The 21,126-nt window shown below is 39.9% G+C and overlaps 1 protein-coding gene across 1 annotated transcript in view; it reads left to right on the forward strand.

Annotated features, from left to right (window-relative positions):
- LOC126470211 (neogenin) overlaps positions 1 to 21,126 on the forward strand; it is a 242,885-nt gene that overhangs the window by 133,146 nt on the left and 88,613 nt on the right. The window contains exons 16-17 of the mRNA XM_050097890.1: positions 1,517 to 1,679; positions 14,349 to 14,543. Of these exons, the coding sequence (XP_049953847.1) occupies positions 1,517 to 1,679; positions 14,349 to 14,543 (358 nt within the window). The remainder of the gene's footprint in view (positions 1 to 1,516; positions 1,680 to 14,348; positions 14,544 to 21,126) is intronic.

A 21,126-nucleotide genomic window follows, 5' to 3' on the forward strand; every position in this document is an offset into this window, starting at 1 on the left:
TTTTTAATTAGGGCAACTGAACTACCTGTTTTGAACTTCAGTTTAGTAGTGTGGTGCAACTTCTTTCCCTCTGTCTTCTTTTACTCCCCTTCCCCTCTCCAACCTCCACACCTGAGATAGAATTGTTATCTACCTGTTTCCCTTTTATTATTCCTCTCTATTTGTAGTCACTGCCGTACTTTGTTATTTGGTATCACTCATACAGTGCTGTGGTATCACTCATACATTGCTGGCATTGCTGACATTGTAACACCATGAGGCATGAAACGGACATCAAATTGATGTAAAATGTGCTACGTGATATGATATGCAAATGACTAACATTTCAGAGCAGCTTCACAAGGTAGATAAGTGTAATGCCATCTACATTCTTCATACAAGGAAAGATTATGCATTAGGTTTCTCATTGAGAAAATTGTTTCGAGAAAATCAGTTTATGCCTTGTTTATCCCTATGTGTCAGAATTAAACAGCGGCAGGGTCATGGCCTATTGAGACTGTGGTTTATCATTCATGATATTTATACTAACATTTGTAAGGATGTCAAGACTGTCATGAGAATATATAATTGATGGATTTAGAGGGGGGGTGGGGGGGTACACTCAACATCATGCAAGATGTCAACAGCCCAATGACTAGCACCTGAGAAGAGAGAGATATTATTCACTCATCTGTGCGGGATTGTTGTACAGATGGTCACATACCAAGATTCACAAAATGGCCTATTTTGCAGGGAGACAGGTATCCATGATGACGTCTTGAGTGCCACGGACTGTCAGCACAGCAATCATTGTTGCGCCTTACTTGAAGTGATGTTAGAGGAAGGCACTGACAATGCCAGATCCAATGACAACTTTGGAAGTAGAAGTGGCACCATTTAATCTTTTTAGATTTATACTCGTTCTATGTGGAGCTTCACAATGGACATATCCATATGTGGAGGCTCTGATCAGAATGAATGTTGCCAGACTGTGTTCATTGTCAGTATACAGGCCCAGCTCCTGTTGTAATGATATGGATTGCCTATGGGTACATGACACGATCACCTCTGTTTCACACAGCTTGGAATTCGGATAGCAGTCGTTACACTTCTAATGTGTTAAGGCTGATGGCTGTGCCCTATCTTTGAGGTCTCTGTCACTTTATCTTTTAACAAGATAATACAAAACAGCATGTTTCTCGTGCTGTCCTGACTGACATACGTACAGAGGGATTTTGACTGTTGCTGTGGCCAGCATGTTTCTCAGATCTCTCTCTTTGGAAACATCTAGTTGTTTGTTACTGGAGACTTACACACACTTGCCAACCCGTAAGATTGATGAACTGTAACATAGAGCTGAAATAGTGTGGAATGACTTATCTGTATTCTTAATATGAGCTTGGTATGACTTGATGCCCAGCTTGGTTAGAGCCATTGTTTTTACCAGAGGTGACAGTTCTGGTGTTGTAATGTTGGGGCCAGCAATGTAGATTCCATATATAAAATATTTAAAGTCTTTATAAATCTTTCCTGATAGGGGCGACGATCTAGTCCATGGAGCATGGTTGTTATGAATATGACGCAAGAAGAAAGACCATCTTCTCAGCCTCGAGATCTAACTGTTGTTCCTGTTGAAGACAATCCAACAATTGTGAATTTGAACTGGCAGCCACCAAAGCAGTCAAATGGCCCAATAACAGGTACGTGATATTGTATGTCCATTCATCCTCTTAAGTCAAGACCCTCTTTTGCAAGTACTGAGAAATACATTGTAGGGAGTATCTTTACCATTCAATAGTGTTTCCTTCCAATTTCATTTACAAAGGCATGTAAGAAAAATGTGTGCTCCACCACTCTCACCTCAGCCTTCACAGGATGTAATTATCCCAACAGCCTAGTTGAAAAGCAGATTTCCCGGGCCACCACAACCAATCCTCGTATTGCTGATCCCTCCGAAAAACAACTTTGGACCACACCACTTGTCACCCAGTATTATTGTGGTCTTGAATGTATTAATCAGCTACTTTGACAAGACCATGACTTCCTAAAATCATGCCCTAATATGAGATCCATTCTGTCTGAGATTTTGTGCACCACACACAGAAAACCTTTTTGTTGCCCTTCCAATCTCTGCAATATCCTTATCAGACACTGTGCTTCCTTTTCTACCCATCTCCCCACCCTATAACTCCCACCTCTGTGACTGTCCCTGCTGCAAGACTTGCCCTATGCACCTCCTACCACCACCCATTCCAGCCCTGTAACTGGCAAAACATATAGTATCAAAGGGAGAGCCATCTGTGAAACGACATGTCATATACCAGCTGTTATGTAAACACTGTTCAACCTTTTACATCGCCATGGCCACCACCCAGCAATCAATCAGGATGAATGGGCATATGCAGAGGGTGTACACCAGCAACACACAATATCGTGTTGCAGAACATTTTCTACAATATGACAAACAAGATTTACAACATGACAGTCACAACCTCGGTGTCTGTTTCACCACACGTGCCTTCTGGATTCTTCCCCCAGACACCAGTTTCTCAGAACTCCGCAGGTGGGAACTACTGCTACAACATATCCTTGATTCTCGCCATCCACCCGGCCTTAATTTATGTTAATTCTTTCCATCTCAAAATTTCTTCACAGTAACTATCCCTTTCATCCCTCCATTTTAGTTTTCACATCTTTCATTTTCTGACTATTTTTCACCGTCCCTCTCCCACCTCTACTACATACAGTGCACTTAGCTTTTCACTCTTATCGACTGGTGCACAATGCTTTAGTAGTAATCTCTGTGTTGCATATTACCTTGTCTTCCACTTTTAAGCTCTCAGGTTTTCAAATCTCGTCTAGTGAAGTCCCCCAACAATAATCCGTCTGGTAATCCTCCCGTGACCCAGAGTTTTGGGGGACTTTTCTGAACTGTAGACCTTTCCACCTTTCCCTAAACCTCTCTGGTCCTTTTTCTTCACCCCTCTTCCTTCCCCTTCAGGTCTTCTGCCAGAAGAAGGAGCCATTGGCTGCGACAGCTTAAACCTTTGTGTGTGTGTGTGTGTGTGTGTGTTTGTGTGTGTGTGTGTGTGTGTGTTCTCGCACCACCACTTGGTGAGTAGATTTACTTTACAGTCATGTTTGTGAAAATTTGGAAACCAAGAAGCATATTTGTGACTGAAATGAACTTGATACTGCAAATTAGAGATGTGACAATACACCAGTGATAAGGAATATAGAATTGTACCTGATATCTAACTTTGGGAATTCAGTGGGGCATGAAGCCCTTCTGCATGCTTTAACTGGGACCTTTAAACTTTGACCATGCAATCAAACAAAGTGTGGAAATATCCTGAGATATCCCACCATAAAATTTGTTTACATGTCAACAAAACATCAATGGTGGTTGTTGGAGAAGCATGAAAAACAAGTTGCAAAGCAACAGAATCCCGGATGTACTTAGTAGATGACAAGTGGGGCCAGGAAATCAGTGGTACTGTTTTTCCTTTGAGGATGACCTGCAAGGTTGGCACATCACATGACCTGGCATTATTCCACTGAAATATGGCATGCAGTGCTGTCTAAAGGAGCAACAGTTTATTGAGCTGTGAGACTTCATTGATATAGGGGTTGCTGTTTGAATTGCTCTCACTATAAAGGATTAAAGATCATGAGTTGTATCCAGTGACACACAGAAGCATCATATTTGACATTTACCCCCTATGCTGCTCATTATTGTAGTCTGCCAGATTGGCGGCACCATGACACATCATGATCACTGCGGTCACCTTGTGCTACCTATGATTTTTGGGTATTTTTAATTTCACTTTTTGTCACTCATAAATATAAATGACAATATTTGAAAAATTCTAAGATTTTAATTTAAGATATTCTTCCTGTTTCTGTTATAGATTCTGAAGATGACCAATGTATAGCTATAACTTGTCATGATTAAACTGCTTGTTCTACTGTTTCAGGACATGTTTTCACAAGGAAACTATTATTTTACTCTCCTCTTTTAGTGTCTTGCAGAATTAACTCAAGAACATATTTTGGCTGCCCAATACTTACCTTCAGTGGACCAAATTCCAAATACTGATTGCTATATTATGTTGCAATGTGTGGGTTCTAAAACGGACAGTGAACAACACAACAACAATTATGTAAAAAATGTTTATTTAACTCAGTGAATTGAACACAAATGCAGTGAGATTGAAACAGTGTATTCTAGAGAGTGCCAATGTTCATAGCTGAGTCCTTTATACTGTAGTCAGTGATGGGGAGAGGTTGAGTACTCGCAGGCATTGTTCATGATACAGAAGGGGCCGATGATAGGCTGTGGTGGCCTCTTATGCACTTTGATAGTAGTGATGTGTGCACTGGTTGAGAGGAGTGTGTCTGTAGGACAGTCATCGTTGAAGAACATGATTGCTATATGGCTGCCTTTGGTGGTGTAATGCCTGGTGCCAACCTATGAATTATGTATTGAGATGATGTCATGTTGTCTGTCAAAGTAGACCACACTGATGATAGACTGTTAAGAACCATCTCATTTGCTTGGAAGAGAATAAAAATCGAAAACAGAAATGATCGTAAACTAACGATGGAAACTGTAGGAAGGCATTAATTAGAATATTGATTATTGTCAGTATATCATTGATGATGTGTTAGAAAACCTATAAAGCTGGGAAAAGAGGTATCACTGTAGAAGACATGCATATATTAGAAATGTTATGTGTTCATGAACAAGTCAGGTGAAAGAGCATTCTTTTAATAGAAAAACTGAATAACTAAACTGGAATTCTGAACACACAAGATACGGCAAGCTTTTTCACCTCGCTCTCTCCTTGATTGTGCATATAAATCTAAAGACACTGTGTCATAATTTGTTTTGGGTGAGACGTAGCCCCTATTGCATTTTACAATTGTTGCTTCAGGCTAGGTTTTCCATTATACTTGGGGAGAGGGTTAATATACTCACTAACAGAGGATACTGATAGTCGATCTGAGGCACTACAGTTAGCACCTGTCAGTTGCTACCCGAGGTGCAATCACAGGGTCACTTGAGAGGACCCAATAGCAGCACAGATCTAAGCATGCGCCTGTGGGCCAGTCCCCTTTAGTACGCCACATGACCTCTGTTAAGTCTCGCCTAGCTGCTATTTGGATATCTACCCTGCTTTGGACGTAGACTTTCCGGCTTATGTTCTGGTGTCTATACAGTGCTCTGCTCAGGACAATGTTGGCTTTGTTCCCACATTACGCATTCGTGCCGAGGGCAGTTACTTTAGTGGTGATGAGTTTTAACCCTATTGTGTTTATGCTGACATGTTTGCCTGTGGTTCCTGTGTTAGAGACACCAACATTATGTAACATTAGCAGCAACAGCTGTCACTGCAGCAGCCGCTACAACACCAGTATTTTGAGGCTTATAAGCAATGACACAAAGTACAGCAGGCCACTCTTCTCCAGCCTGTGTCTCGGTAGCAGTGACCACATCAGTCGATGGCTGTAGCTACACCCCACCACTATATGCTGCATTTGACGAGTCGTTGAAGAACTGGGAAGCCTACCTCCATTGTTTTGAACTCTACCGTTTTGCTTACAACATTTATGGTAGGCAGCAAAGTGCTTTGTTTTTGTCTTCGAGTAGTTGTTTATATGAAATGGTGCAAAAATTGAAACCACTATCAGATAGTAGTGAATTGTCTTTCAGCCATCTGTGTTTTCTGTTAACCGAATACCACAGTCAGCAGACACAGCTTTTTGTGTTTAGATTGCAGATTAATCAGTATTAAGGTACCTTCACACTGAAAACCAACTCCAACAAACAAAAACATGCAACTGCTGTGAGTTTGGCAGACATACAACTGTTGAAAAATGTTGACAACAGTTTCAAGCTCTTGTAAACAAATGTTCGGCATCTTTATTTTTTGCTACAAAAAAGCAATGGAAATGGATTCTGACTGTGAAGATCTGCCATTTGTTATAGCGGGAGATGATGCTTTTGCTCTTTCAGAGTACATGATGAAACCATACGCAGGGTGGCAAGAGAGAGGCAGCCATAAAGAATGTTTAATTACCAAATATCTCGCGCTAGAAGAATTGTGGAGAATATTTTTTGGAACATTGTAAGCAGTTTTTCAGTGTTTTAGAACAATTACGCACTTAAGTCCTGAAAAAGCAACATTAGTGACTTCTGCAACTGTGTCTTTGCACAGTTTTCTTAGAAGAAATAAAGGAAGTGCCACAGTTTACTCACCACTTTGCAGTTTTGATGTGGAAGGTCCAGAAACAGTCAGGGTTTCAGATATCAGTTGAAGGATGTCTCCGCAAAATAAATTTCTTCAGAGAAAGGGAGGCAACACAGGAAGAACCACAAAGAATGTAAAGAACGAATTTGTTATCTACTTTGTGTTGGATGTTGGTAAAGTGAAATGGCAAGAGAAATACGCATACATAAATATCGAGTGAAAAGGCAAATGTAATTAAATATTTCTGAACAAAACCTGTATAGCTTTAGTTATTAACAATATAAGCTATTAATTTGCAAACTACTTTGTATCAGATGTTAACAAAATGATATGACAAGAGAAATAAATTAATTTCCAGCAAAAATACAGATGTAATTACAAAATTTCCAACCAAAAGTCTTACATCTTCTGTTACGCTATGAATGACATTTTTCTTACGATTGTAAATATTTGTCTTCCTGGCTTGTTCACGCATTCCAAAAACTTCATATGCTTGTAAAATATTGATTTCGGAACATAGATCTCAGTTGTCCCAGACCCACTTTTAGTTTTGACCATTTTACAATGGGCACGATTGTACTGTGTTTTCATATTTGTCCATTACCTTTCACACTTCACAAGTGGTACACCAATTTTATCCGAAACTCCTTTCAACAAATCTTTCCTTTTATATCTGTCTTTATATGCAGAATCAGAAGGATCCTGTAGAGGTTTTCTCATTTCAATTTCTAATAAAAACTGAATTGTTAGATCTGTTGACAGTTCTTGAGTTGCCATTGTCGAAAGAAACACATCAGACAAACAAAGAAACACAGCAGACGATATGACAAATGTGCATGCACAAGTCACACAACCCTACCACGTGTTTGCTCACTGAGCATAAACTGCAAACTCAGACAAAAGTTCCTTCAACTAGTTGTCCAGACTCGTGACTTTAAACAACTGTTGACAACAGGCGAAAACTAAGTCAAACTTCCAGTTGAAAACAGTTGTCAACTGAGTTGGTTTTCAGTGTGAAGGTACCTTTATAAACAATGTGGACACTCATATACAGCATGTGCTGCTGACGTACAGGGTCTCACACACGTGCAATTTCACATGTCAACGGTAAAGTCTCCTATGCAGAATCATTTATTTGAAATGTGATTGTATGCTTTACCCCTCACAGGGAGATCACCACAAAGGCTTTAGCTAAACCTGATCATAGTCTTGGTGAAGTACTTCAAATTGCTAAGCTTTTGGAGCTGCCTCGAAAGCTAGCAGGTTTTTACAACCTACACTCAGGTTTCCCAAGTTGTTAGTAACTGTCGCAAGCACTGGGGAGTCCAGATCACTGACATTTCATGAGAGACTTAAATATGTCAATGATTCTGTTCCTTGCTCAGCATCGAATGACCTGTTTTTGTAATGTTTGTGGCTCAGTAACACCGTCCCTCCTTGGTGTTGCAATTTGTATCATGCATGTCGAAGAACCTTCAGTGCTGTCCAGAATGCAGCAGTGAGCATAACAGAAGCTGATGCCCGCATCATGCAGCAAACTGTTGGTAATCACAGTCATGTGGCCATCGTCTGTCAACAGATTGCCAACCAGCCATGTACTCAGTGGCAATATGAAGACAAAGCTGTGGTACATACAGTCATGGCTGCAGAACTGGTGATCTCCTTGCTGCCATGCAAGCTCACTTTGGCTTTTACACTGCTTGGTCAGTCTGTGGAGTTCCAACTAGACACAGGCACAGCTGTTTAGTTTAATCAATGTGGACACACATTGCTGGCTCAGTTTGCCTCCTTTGTGACAGGCCCAGAATGGTGTCCTATCTTACAACCAAGGGTCCATTCCTTTCCTCGAAGAGCTGTTGCTGGCAGCTAAGTACAAAAACATTGAATGCGTGCTGACTTACTCCCATACTGCTACAAATTTTTTTGGCATAGACACCTATACCTGTTTTGTATTTACAGTATGGGACCAAGTTAATTTAATGTCAGCCACAGTGCCTTTCTGTAATCTTGATGCCCTGTGCACATTGTATTATGAGACTTTCAAACCGAGGATGTGATGGGCAGATAGCTTTATGGCTCACATTTCTTTGAAGCCTTCTGCAGTACCGAAGAGGCTGTTCAGGCAAAACTCGCAAAGCTTCAGAACCAAACCGTTTTCTCCCAGCTTCCACCAGTCGGTGGAAAACACCTGTGGTGGTCATTAACACTTTGAGTGCCAGTCTGGTTAGACACTGGACTCGCATTTGGGAGGACGACAGTTCAATCCCGCATCCGGCCATCCTGATTTAGGTTTTCCGTGATTTCCCTAAATCGCTCCAGGCAAATGCCGGGATGGTTCCTTTGAAAGGGCACAGCCGACTTCCTTCCCCCTCCTTCCCTAATCCGATGAGACCGATGACCTTGCTGTCTGGTTTCCTTCCCCAAACAACCCAACCCCAACCCAAGTGCCAGTCAATTTTGTAAATCTAGCTTTTTATCGCCATCTCCTTCATCCAGTGCTGGAATTTGAATTATAATTTGACTCCCTGGTACACACTCAAGAAACAACATGAAACTATTTTTCTTACTTTGAAATAAGAGTGATTGAATATTTCAGATAGTTCTTTTTTGTGTGATAGAGCCAAAAACACAAAACCTCACTTTGCATACATACCACACTGAAATGACATATTTCATTTGTGCTCCAGTGATCTGCAATAGATGGTCACTCACTAATGCTTATATGCAAAATGCCTGCAATAAATTTTCAAATGTCATCCAGGCTGACTGTTTCGATTCCTGAATTAGATTAATAATAAGTAGCCTCTTCATCCATGTCATCAGCATCAAAACAATTGCTACAACCTTTCTGATTCTTCAAGAATGCAAAGAATATTTGCATCACTGAGTGGACTGTTGCCTTGAGTGCACAATGTGCTAATAGTGACATCTACCATTCATCTGACTAGTTTGATTGTTTCAATTTCCAGACTGCATTGTCATGAACCACAGTGGCAGAAATGTATAGTAGGAGTATTTATGTGCCTTCTTGTATTTGTAAGACAACTAATATTACTCATGAGAGCTAACAGTTGAATGAGGAATCCTGACTGTAATATTATGGGCATGGAAGCCTGTAATATAATGGACATGGCATTCTTTCCATCATTGAAGACAACCTAATATTACGAGCATGTCGTTACGTGTTTGTGGTAAACTTGAAGTCTATGGTTAATTCACAGATTAACATTGATCTGTACCCACTCTATTGACCAGAGGAGTTGTCTAAATTAGCTGGAGGACACGATTTTTTGAAAATTGATTTAAAGTATGTATACTTCCAACTGCAGCTGGATGAGTTGTCTTGGCAGTTCCTAGTTTTAAATATGCTGTTTGGCTTGTACATGTATAATTGATTGCTGTTTGTGGTTGCAAGTGCATTCACCATTTCCCAAAAGTATTTGGAACAGTTGATTCAAGATATTCTGCACTATGTCAACTATTTGGACGATATTATCATAACAGGGGGCGGGGGTTGCATGCAAAACACCGCAAGAATCTTGAATCCCTTATTAAGCTGCTCCAGAAAAATTGTTTACATTGCCAGTTGGAAAAGTACAGTTTCTTTGCCCTCGTCATCAGCTAGCTGGGGCACATTCGTAGTTATGAAAATATTATGCCCACATGTGACCATGTCGACATAATGATAAAGATGGCAACACCAACCAACCTTTAACAGATGCAGTCATTTCTAGCGAAAATAACATATTATGCCAAATTTATTCTCTAAGTATCGCAGATCACACACCCTCTCAATCAGCTGCAAAAGAAGGTAATCAAATTATTATGATGGGCTGCCTTTCAGCAGGCTTTTCGGCACCTTATGGACAATCTCAAAGTAGCTCCATGACTGATGCCTTATATGCTTGGTCTGCTGTTGACTCTGGCGACAGGCATGTCCCAGTTTACTGATTGTGGCAGTTTTGTCAGGTGGTTTGGAGCACCTTAAGTGCTTTGCCTACAAAACTTTCAGTGCTGAGCAGCTCAGCTATTCCCGTATTGAGAAGGAGATTTAGCGATAATTTATGGAGTCAAGAAGTTGCATGTATGTGTGTATGCCAGCAATTTCACCTGTTGACTGACCACAAACCATTGTTTGGGCATCAGTCTAAGTTTGAATATGAATGTGTAGCAACTGCAGTGCTGGATACTGTTTTCAAGCGAATACCATTATGAAATCCATTTTCACCCCACCGCCCAATACGCCAGTGTCCTGCCTTCCTCTTGGGACCAATGTGGAATTTAACCGTCAGAAAACTGTCATCTCGCCACCCCCAACCCAGATCAACAGCTCCAAACAGCCTTGGATGAATTCCCACTCACAACTTGCAAGGTCACCTTGGCATCCTGCCACAACCCAGTCCTGCACAAGATTTTGTTGGCAGTCCAAAAGAGGTGGACAGAGCATTTCACCAGACCAACCCAGTTTTTTGCAATTATTTTGCACTGCACTACCAACTCAGCACCACACAGGGTGTCTTGAAATTGGACACGAAGGACTCTGACTGCCAGGTTGTCATTCTGCCCTCCCTTTGGGTCGCAAATCCTTCATCTCCTCCATCCATCATGTTGGGAAACTAGCTATATGCCTGTGCTTTGCAATGGAAGTTAGAGAAGAGTCTTTGCATACCATTGCTATTTATGGCTCTGTACCTCAGTCAGTAAAAATGGAACCCTTACAGGATCGCTGTGTCAATAAATTCCAATATAAATTAACCTCATGAAAGAAGCAAAGCAGTTTTGTTAAGCACGAAGCAAAATCAGTAAATCGATGTATCATAGGAAACTAAATTCAATATTAATTGGTATTCATAAAGATAAGATTGCGTTACTTGATTCTATCACTGAGGTAAAAAAAAATCTTACAGTGACCTCTATTGGTTCATTGACATACCATTGCAAATTTAAACACCACAAGCTATGCTTACATTACCTGTGAAAACCCCATGAAAATTCATCATCTTGTTTTGGAGGGTAGCCTATGCAAAGAGACAGGCACCATTTTACAGTACAGTTATTTGTATAGTGCACATGACTTATATAACATTGGTTTACTGCAGAATCCTTAAACATATTTTCCGTTCAATTATAATAAATTTTCTGGAGACCAAGAAGCTCATGTACATGAATCAGCATGGTTTTAGAAAGCATCGCTCGTGTGAAACTCAGCTTGCCCTTTTCCCACACAATATATTGTGAACTATAGATGAAGGGCAGTAGGCAGATTCCACATTTCTAGATTTGCAGAAAGCATTTGACATTGTTCCCCATTGCAAGCTGTTAAAGAAGGTATGAGTATATGGAATAGGTTCATAGATATGCGAGTGGCTCAAAGACTTCTTAAATTATGGAACCCAATATGTTGGTCTTGACAGCAAGTGCTCGTCAGGGACAAGGGTATCATCAGCAGTGCCTCAGGGAAGTGTGATAGGACCACTATTGTTCTCTATATACATAAATAATTTGGCTGGCAGGGTGGGCAGCAATGTAGAGCTGTTTGCTGAGCAGGATACAAGATGACTTAGACAAAGTTTCTAGTTGGTGCGATGAATAGCAGCTAGCACTATATGTAGAAAAATGTAAGTTAATGCAGATGAGTAGGACAAACAAGCCCATTATGTTTGCGTACTGCATTAGTAGTGCTCTGCTTGACACAGTCATGTTCTTAAATATCTGGGCATAATGTTGTAAAGTGATATGAAAAGGAACGAGCATGTGAGGAGTGTGGTTGGAAGGGCGAATGGTAGCTTGGGTTTATTGGGAGATTTCTAGAAAAGTGTGGTTCATTTGCATAGGAGATAGCATAAAGGAAGCTAGTGTGACTCATTCTTGAGTACTGCTCGTGTGTTTGGGACCTGTACCAGGTTAGATTAAAGGACGACATCAAAGTAATCCAGAGGCGGGACATTACATTTGTTACTGGTAGGTAACAAATGTTACAAGTGTTACGGAGATGCTTTGGGAACTTAAATTGGAATCCCTGGAGGGAAGGCGACATTCTTTTTGAGGATCACTTTTAAGAAAATTTAGAAAACAGGCATTTTGAGTTGACTGCAGAGCGATTCTGTTGCCTCTAACACATAAGGACCATGAAGATGAGATATAAGAAATTAGGGCTCTTACAGAGGCATATAGATAGTCTTTTTTTCCTCATTCTATGTGTGAGTGGAACAGGAATGGAAATGACTAGTAGTGGTATGGGATACCCTCCGCCAAGTGATGTAAGGCAGATTGCGGAGTACCAACGAAGATGTAGATGTAGATGTAAATGTGCGTGAAGGCCAGACAGGACATTTACTAGTCCACCATCGATGCTGATATTGAGTGCATGTGCAATGCGTGCCGTGCCATGCCATGCCTCTCTCAACCAGGCATCCTCTGCTCAACAGTTTTGGCTGTGGCACCATCTTGAACACCCTTAGGAGAATGTCCATATCTATTTTGTAGGGCTATTTCAGGACACTATGTTGTTGCTGGTAGTGGACGCCCTCTTGAACCTTCCATTTGTCGCTGTCAACCATCACCTCTGTTACCATCAGTGCCCTTGAGAGTATTTTTTCCATTGAGGGGCATCTTAAATCTTCCAATTTACGTCTGCTCAGCAAAAGGCTTTCTGTCGCAACAACGGTATCGACCACCCGACCACTGCCCCTTCTTACCATGCCTCCAACATGGAAGCTGAGTGGATGATCTGCACCTTGGAGACTCAAATGCAGAATGCCTTGCAGACATCATTGACCGAGAATGCATTACACAGCTCTCTGATAGCGTATTGGTCCACCTCAATTAGTGGGGTCAGTCTGGACTCGCCATTTTAGACCTCCTGTATCCCATGCAGCATTCTTATCCTGCATACAGGCCCACTTACACTCGGTGCTCTTGTATCTGGACACACACATTTGGACAGTGTCTGGGGTGGACTGAAGGCCTCATTCTGGGCCACAGGGGTCGTCAGCTGTTTGACATTGTGATGGGTTATTTTCATCTGACCCACTACTGCAACCAGCTCCTGTCATGAGCATAGTTGCAATAGGCACCCTGTTCTTATCTCCCCCACCTGTGACCCACATACTGGACAAGAGGGTTGCCTCCAGCCGGTTCTTTTGCTCTGTCCTGCCACCTCCTGTGCTGAGGTACAACCTCCACCCACACTCGCACACGACCAAGTAAGAGGATCACAGTTTGGGAATGCATGGAGGCAGAACCAAATTCCCCATCCCTTACCTCAATGGCCCCTGAGCAACCCCTTTCCTTGGGCACACTGCCGCCTCCCCCACGTGGGTTGATCTTCCTGACAGGTCAACTCCGAGGGGATGGTCCTCCCTCCATTAGCAGAGAGTTCTGCCGCTCCACTTGCTGCTGCCGCTCCACACGCCCCAATTCGCCAAAACTGACACTGCTGGTGAAGGATATCTATAGCGGATCTGAAGTACTACACTTAGTATTTGTTCAGTGCCACCAGAGGTGCGATCACATGGTCACGGGTGCAAACTGATAGCAGCACAGAGTTAAGTGAGCAAATGTTAGCCAGTTTTATTTAGTAATTTGCTCTGTTAAATCTCGCCTAGCTGCTATTAGGATATCAGTCTGGCTTACATTCTTGTTGTTTATGCATTGCTCTGTCTGGTTAAGATGTGAGTACCAAATGCCAGAAGGAAGAAATGTTGTAAATTTAAAATACTGTAATGATAATATGTGTTTCTTTTCTAATAATAATCATAAATGGTTCAAGATGTGCTATATACATTAATGTAATGTATCCTCTAGTAAAAAATGGGATCAGAATTGAACTGTAATTCGAACTCTGTTATGCTGGTCTGTTTTGAATGTGCCTTGCAAGCTTGTGGGAGAACAACATGTTACAGTAAGGATTTTACAAATTTTAGAGTAACAGTCAAGTTGAAACCTCTCAGTATCCTGACAATTGCAAGAGCACTTATTTTATAGTGTTCTCAGAGATACTGAAGCCTGTTTTATTCCCTTGGGCTCTTAAGAGCTATCACCAAAACTAATTATAGTTAATTGTGTTCTCTTTCATTTTCTAAATTTTTTATTTAATGTTTTGTTCTATTTTAGGCTATGTTATTCTATATACCTCTGATAACACATTGAATGATCGTGATTGGGTGGCAGAAGGAATTGTTGGTGATAAAATGACGACGTCAGTGAAGAATCTTAGTCCACAAACAACGTATTATTTTAAGATACAGGCGCGTAATAATAAAGGATACGGGCCTTTTTCTGCAGTTGTAACATTTACCACTGGAATAGGTAAGTCAGTAATGTATATTGTCAGAGCTCACTAATCTGCGTGCTGTATTATTTCTCATGATTCAAACAATATTTGTCTCAGTGTATCTTATGTGGTTACAGCCTCTGGTTGCTTAAATGTTACAGGTTAACAACACATATGACTGTCCGTTTCCTCATAAGTTGTTCACCACAGCTGCTGTTGCACACAGATATATTCAGAAGATCCATTCACACATTAATCTCAGTTTTAATTAATTAATTGATCAATTCATTCTATTTTTATTCACTGTGCACCCTATACATCAATGAGAAAGTCCATACGTGCTGGTTATGGAAATTCACAACACCATGTCTTGTGAACCCTGCCTCATTGATAAATAAAATCTGGATGTGAACAGTGGATCTGCGGCACACTTCTGCGACAGCCATTGACAGAACCGCCTCTGCCATGATGATCCTGTGACCTTAGGGCCTGAATGCGCTGTAGATGATATGGGTACAGCAATTGTTCATGAAGTACCTCCCAGATAAGAGAGTGAGACACCCCTTCTGCTGCTGCTAATCATCACACACTGTTCCCAGGGGTTTCTTCCACTGAATGTAGCACACAATCCTCCATGACAGGCATGCAGACTGTGCAGGGCCTTCCAGTGTCATTCTTCCCAGGTTGCAAGGGTACGTACATCCCTCAGACACTGGAAAAGTCTGCTGAGCAGCTTATTGGGGAGGGGGGGGGGGGGGGCATTTTTCAGCATAGAGAGCAAAGGCTCGCAAGCTACATCCACTTGCTAAACCATAACAGAATATCATATCTGCCATTTCACGTATCGAGTAGTTGCCATGAATGTCTACCAAGTGGTGGAAGACAGAAAATGTAAATGTGATACACAATTTATATGTACAAACAGCGCAATAACAGTACACACGTAAGTGAATTTGCATTTGGAAGAAGGTAAAACACTATGATGCGTACCCAGGGGTGACAGACTGTACAATAGGTCACACTAACATAACGAAAACTAACATAGCTTACAACAAGATTCAAACCACATAACTGACAGCAGATCACCTAATGGTAGATAGAGTACTGTGAGTAAGACATCATAATACCCTGCCAACAAGTTTGAGGGAGCACCAATGCATTGATTATGCTAATATCTGCAACCAAGCTTCACACAGCCCTTTCTATAAACACTTGTTTATCTTGGAAAGTATGTGTTTCCGAATCCATGTTTATTGGACTTGTTTTTCTTGTTTCAATGAGTACTACCATCTCTCAGAGTATTCGACACTTTTTTTTAACACCGTGTGTGTGTGTGTGTGTGTGTGTGTGTGTGTGTGTGTGTGTACGCTCACTTGAAGTGTAACTTTGTGTGTGCAGTGTAACTTTGTTACAATTGAAATAGGTCAACACAATTAATTTTGAACATTACAACTGGTGTACAGAACTATTTCTGTTTATTGTGGAGTTCCTCAACAGTCATGTATAAGGTTGATAAAATAGATGTGCTCATATTTGAAGTGATTGTACAATTAGTTCTTTATATTTTCAGTAAGTGAGCTTTTGTCAAGGAGTGGCTTCATTAGTTGAGCAACACTGAGCAATGTGACATAGATAAGATTAGATTAGATTAGATTAAGATTTCATTCCATAGACCCAAAAAATGAGATGATTCTCGTGGGTGTGGAACATGTCAGAAAGTATAACATGAAAAACATAAAACATTTGAATATAATACTTACTACACTGGTCATTTGTCAGGAGATTGTCAAAATAGGTGAATACATTACAGTAATCTGGAACTGCTAATATTTACAGAATTAATACACTGTCAGAATGAAACATTGTAATGCGGTTTTAATAAATTTATCATACACAAAATCCTAATTGTGACTGTTGCGACCAAGTGCTGTCAAAGCTGAAATCTTTACAGACATTTTTACTTAAGCTGGTGTAACAGTCCCTGTTAAGATGTTCACCTATAGAGTAGAAGGAATTGCCTATCAAAAAGTCTTTCAAACTCTGTGTAAACCGTGCTTTATCTGAAACCGAGTTGTTAATGGTTGATTATTGGACCACTTTTTGGACAAAGGTAAGTGATTTTAGGTCTTTATGTAGATTGTTCTTATACCGAGTACTGATACTGTGTACGAGGGGCGTTTGAAAAGTCCGTGCAAAAATAAAAACTACTTACGTGTTTGGGGTAAACCTTTTTTATTTTTTGACATAGTCTCCTTTTAGACTTATACAGTTTGTCCAACCCTGTTCTAATTTGTTGATCCCTTCCGAATAATAGGAATCACCTCCTCATTTGTGACCACAACTGCCGAGGTGTGTGCTGGTGCATTGTCGTGATGGAAAAGGACTTTTTGCGGTCCAGTTGCCAGCGTTTTTCTTGCTGCTCGGTTTTCAAACAGTCCAATAGTGATTAATAATATGCATCCATGTTTCATCCATAGTGATAAAATGACGCTTAAAGTCCTGCGGATTCTTCCTGAACAGCTGCAAACCATTCTTGCAACACTTCACATTATTCCGTTTTTGGTCAAGTGTGAGCAATTGCGGAACCCATCTTGCGGATAGCTTTCTCACGTTCAAATGTTTATGCAAAATATTATGTACCCATTCATTCGAGATGCCCACAGCACTAACAATCTCATGCACCTTAACTCTTCTGTCATGCATCACCATATCATGGATTTTATCAATGATTTCTGGAGTCGTAACCTCCACAGGGCATCCAGAAAGTTCAGCATTTCTTGTGCCCATATGGCCACTCCGAATATTTTGAAGTCACTTATAAACTGTTCTAATCGAAGGTGCAGAGTCACCGTAATGTTTATCAAGCTTCTCTTTAGTCTCCTGAGGCTTTTTGCCTTTCATAAAGTAATGTTTAATCACCACACAAAATTCTTTTTTGTCCAATTTTTGACAATCACTCAGCTTCCTTGATTCACACGAATGCCAAACACAAAGAAATAGACCATTTGGCTGAAACTTGGTGTGCGTTCTTTTCATAGATGCTACTAACTAAAAATGACCGAAAAACTAAACATGACCTCAATACGCGCCGGTGGTGCCATCTCTCGGACTTTGCGTGGACCTTTCAAACGCCCCTCGTATTAAGCTATTGGTTGGAAATGCAGATATATTACTTGCAACAAATTTCATTAAGGAATAAATATACTGAGAAGCAGTGGTTGAACAGGTTTCTACATAATGTTCTTAAATTTACACCACAAATGATTCTTATTACACGCTTTTGCACGCTAAAAACTTTCGCTTGGTTTGATGAGTTACCCCAGAAATATGATCCGGTATAACATAATAGAATGAAAGTAAGCAAAGTGTGCAAGTTTTTTATACGCATATCTCCTACATCTGACATCATTCTCACTGCAAATACAAACTTGTTTAGGTGCTTAAGCAATTATGTGGTATGCCCTTCCCAACTGAATTTATTATCAAGTTGTAATCCCAGAAATTTAACACTGTCTTTGATCTGCATGTCTTCATATGTTATACACCTGCTGGAAGGAAATCTCTTACAAGTTCTGAACTTCATATAGTGGGTCTTCTCGGGGTTTGATGACGGTGAATTAGTTTTAAACCATTTATTAATGATAGTGAAAATTTGATTAGCACCTATTTCTAAATCTGTACTTGACTTGCTACTTAATGCAATGTTTGTATCATCTGCAAACAAAACAAACTTAGCGTCTGGCAATGTAACAGATGAGAGGTCATTAATGTACACAAGAAAAAGCAGTTGACCCAAGATGGTACCTTGAGGAACACCACATTTAATTAATTCCCAATCTGATGAAGACTGACTGCTTACTGCACAAGTATTTCACTACGACATCCTTTGTTTCCTGTTAGTTAGACAAGACTCAAACCATTTTGCAGCATTCCCGGTGACATCATAATATTCTAATTTACTTAAGAGAATGCTGTGGTTCACACAGTCAAAGGCTTTTGACAAGCCACAGAAAATGCCAGTAGCCTCTAATTTATTAGATAATGAATTGAGTACATTTTCACTGTAAGTGTAAATAGCTTTCTCTAATCAGAACCCTTAAGAAATCCAAACTGTGACTTGGACAATATATTATTTGCAGTCAGATGCGTAAGGAGATGCTTGAACACAACCTTTTCAAATATTTTTTGAGAAAGCCGGCAAAAGTGAAATTGGTTTATAGTTTGATGGTATCTCTTTATCCCCCTTCTTGTAAAGAGGCTTAAGTTCGGCATATTTTAGCCAGCCATATTGGTTAAAACTCTGGAGTTTCATTCATTAAAATAGTTCATACTGTAACAGGAAAGGGGATGACTAGCAGTGGTTCTAGGTACCTTCCGCCATGCACTGTATGGTACTCTGTAGAGTACTATGTAGATTTAGATATAAATGTAGACGTGAAGATCAAATCTCTGACCAGTGTTTCTGATTTAGGGTTTTGTGGTTCCCTTTGAAGTGCATCAGGGAAACGTTAGGCTGATTCCTTCGATAAAGACATCCATAATTTCTTATCCCATTCTTGTCCAGTGAATCTAGTGTTTCATATCAAATTGTTAAACTCTAACCTCTCTTCCATCGAGCTACCACATTACCCTACTGTGTGTTTTCTTCCTGCATCGTAATTTACTTTCCAACCCATGCCAATACATCACATAATGACTCTTGTAACTGTTACCGAATGGTTCTTAATGTTGATAAATCTCTACTATCATGTATGTTCATGGCAAATGATACATTTTTGTTATACTTTAATACTTTGAAAGCCTTACCATTGCATAAGTTTCCAAGTGAATAACAACATTTTTATCATCCAGCTGCTATCATGACTTTCTGAGTTAGGCCTAAGCACTTTGTTATTATTAGTTCCAAGTTGCCAAATTCTAGTAGTAATGTATTAAAGCTGCCTACACCAAATACTGTGTAATTCATGAGGCTTGTGTAAACCTCTATTTAACAAACTGGGAATTCTTACAGTAACATCACAGTACATCTACTCATAATGAGATATTTTGTTAACAACGTGAAGGAAATATTGAAGAGTAGAGTTTGACATCCCATCAGTAATGAGGTCTTTAGGTGCAGGTTGACAACATGAGCTTTTTCCTCTCTCACCCCTCTCTACACTTGTCCCCCTGTTTCTGTCATATGGTGCCTCTGCTCAGTTGTGAAAGACTGTCATATTAGTGTCAGTGTCAGTCAGTTGGTTGGTCAGCAACTTTTTTCAACCATGTCACACGTCCTCAGTCTGAGGCACTATAGGCATATTTGAGATTTAATACAGAACAAGTAAGTAAAATCTATGTAGTTATCAGGAAATGTGTGCTACCACTTCTCATTTCCTTTCTGGCCAATTCTTCTTGTGTTGGTTTTGTCATTTTTTCCTCTTGTTTATGGAAACCAGGATAGTGTGTATTATAGTTCTGTTGAATTTACATAGTGTCATTTTAAATGTTGATTTAACTCAAATGAAATTTTCTTCTCTGTTTTTGTTTGTATGTATGAGTGTGCATGTATCAGGCAGGAGATATGAGAATGTTGCCTTAAAAGTTGAAATACTTGACAGTGAAGCGAAAGGTCATTTGTTGTAGGTAACCAAGGAATCACCAACAAAATTATGTACTTTATGGTGGGCTGCAGTCTTCTTGTACAATTTAATCTTTAAGTTGACATATGTCCTTGACTATTGTCCAGACAAGTTTCCTGCACTCTACAAAATACATTTTCAGTGTGCATACAGAAGAGTGGAAGTCTGTTAGTCACAGATTTTGGGTTCTTAATCCCCATTCAAATCTTTTTTTCTGGAAAGGTCTTATGTTAAGAAATCTCCTCCTGTTCCCTTCAGAAATGCTTTGTGACCACTGATCTTTTTTACAGCAATGTAGTTTGTTTAAATGAGTTGTATACTACACTAGGAAAATATTGGTAATGTGTGAGTACTAGTAATTTTGGCATGCTAGATTGTGTTTTTATAATTGACGTCGTCAGAAGTAAAAGGGTATAAATACACTTCTTGTAGTTTTGAGAAAACTGAAGTTACAGTTCACAAGGTTTCAGAATTATGTTGAGACTGCAAAATGGAATTTAAATTTTTCGTGTATTAGACATAAAAATACTTTGTAGCATTTTCTGTTCACATGTTGGAATTTGTAAAATTCTGTATGCACTTGTAGCCCTTTGCGTCCTGAATATTGTGAACTCAATAGAATGTGATTTATGTTTTCTCTGTAATGCTTTATTATTGGTTATTATAAATTCATTTATCATGAAATTGCTATTTAGAGCCAAAACAAAACAATTATATAATGCTACATGGGCACCATATCTTTTGTGACTTACAATAGTGAAACAAAATAAAAAAGAATACTGTTTAATGCATTATCCCATTATTGAAAATATTTCATGCCACCTGGGCCACTTTCCTCTTCTCCGTGTATCACAAAAAAATCAGTATAACCCTACAAGTACGTAACTGTTTTGTGACATCTTGTAACTAGTTTTCTTTTTGTTTGCCATGTAGCAGCACAGAGTGGGGTTTCACTTGTATCCCTTTGCCACAATAATTTTATATGCCTTACCATGTT

Source organism: Schistocerca serialis, chromosome 3 (genome assembly GCF_023864345.2).
Source record: "Schistocerca serialis cubense isolate TAMUIC-IGC-003099 chromosome 3, iqSchSeri2.2, whole genome shotgun sequence".
Classification (NCBI taxonomy): Eukaryota; Metazoa; Arthropoda; class Insecta; order Orthoptera; family Acrididae; genus Schistocerca; species Schistocerca serialis.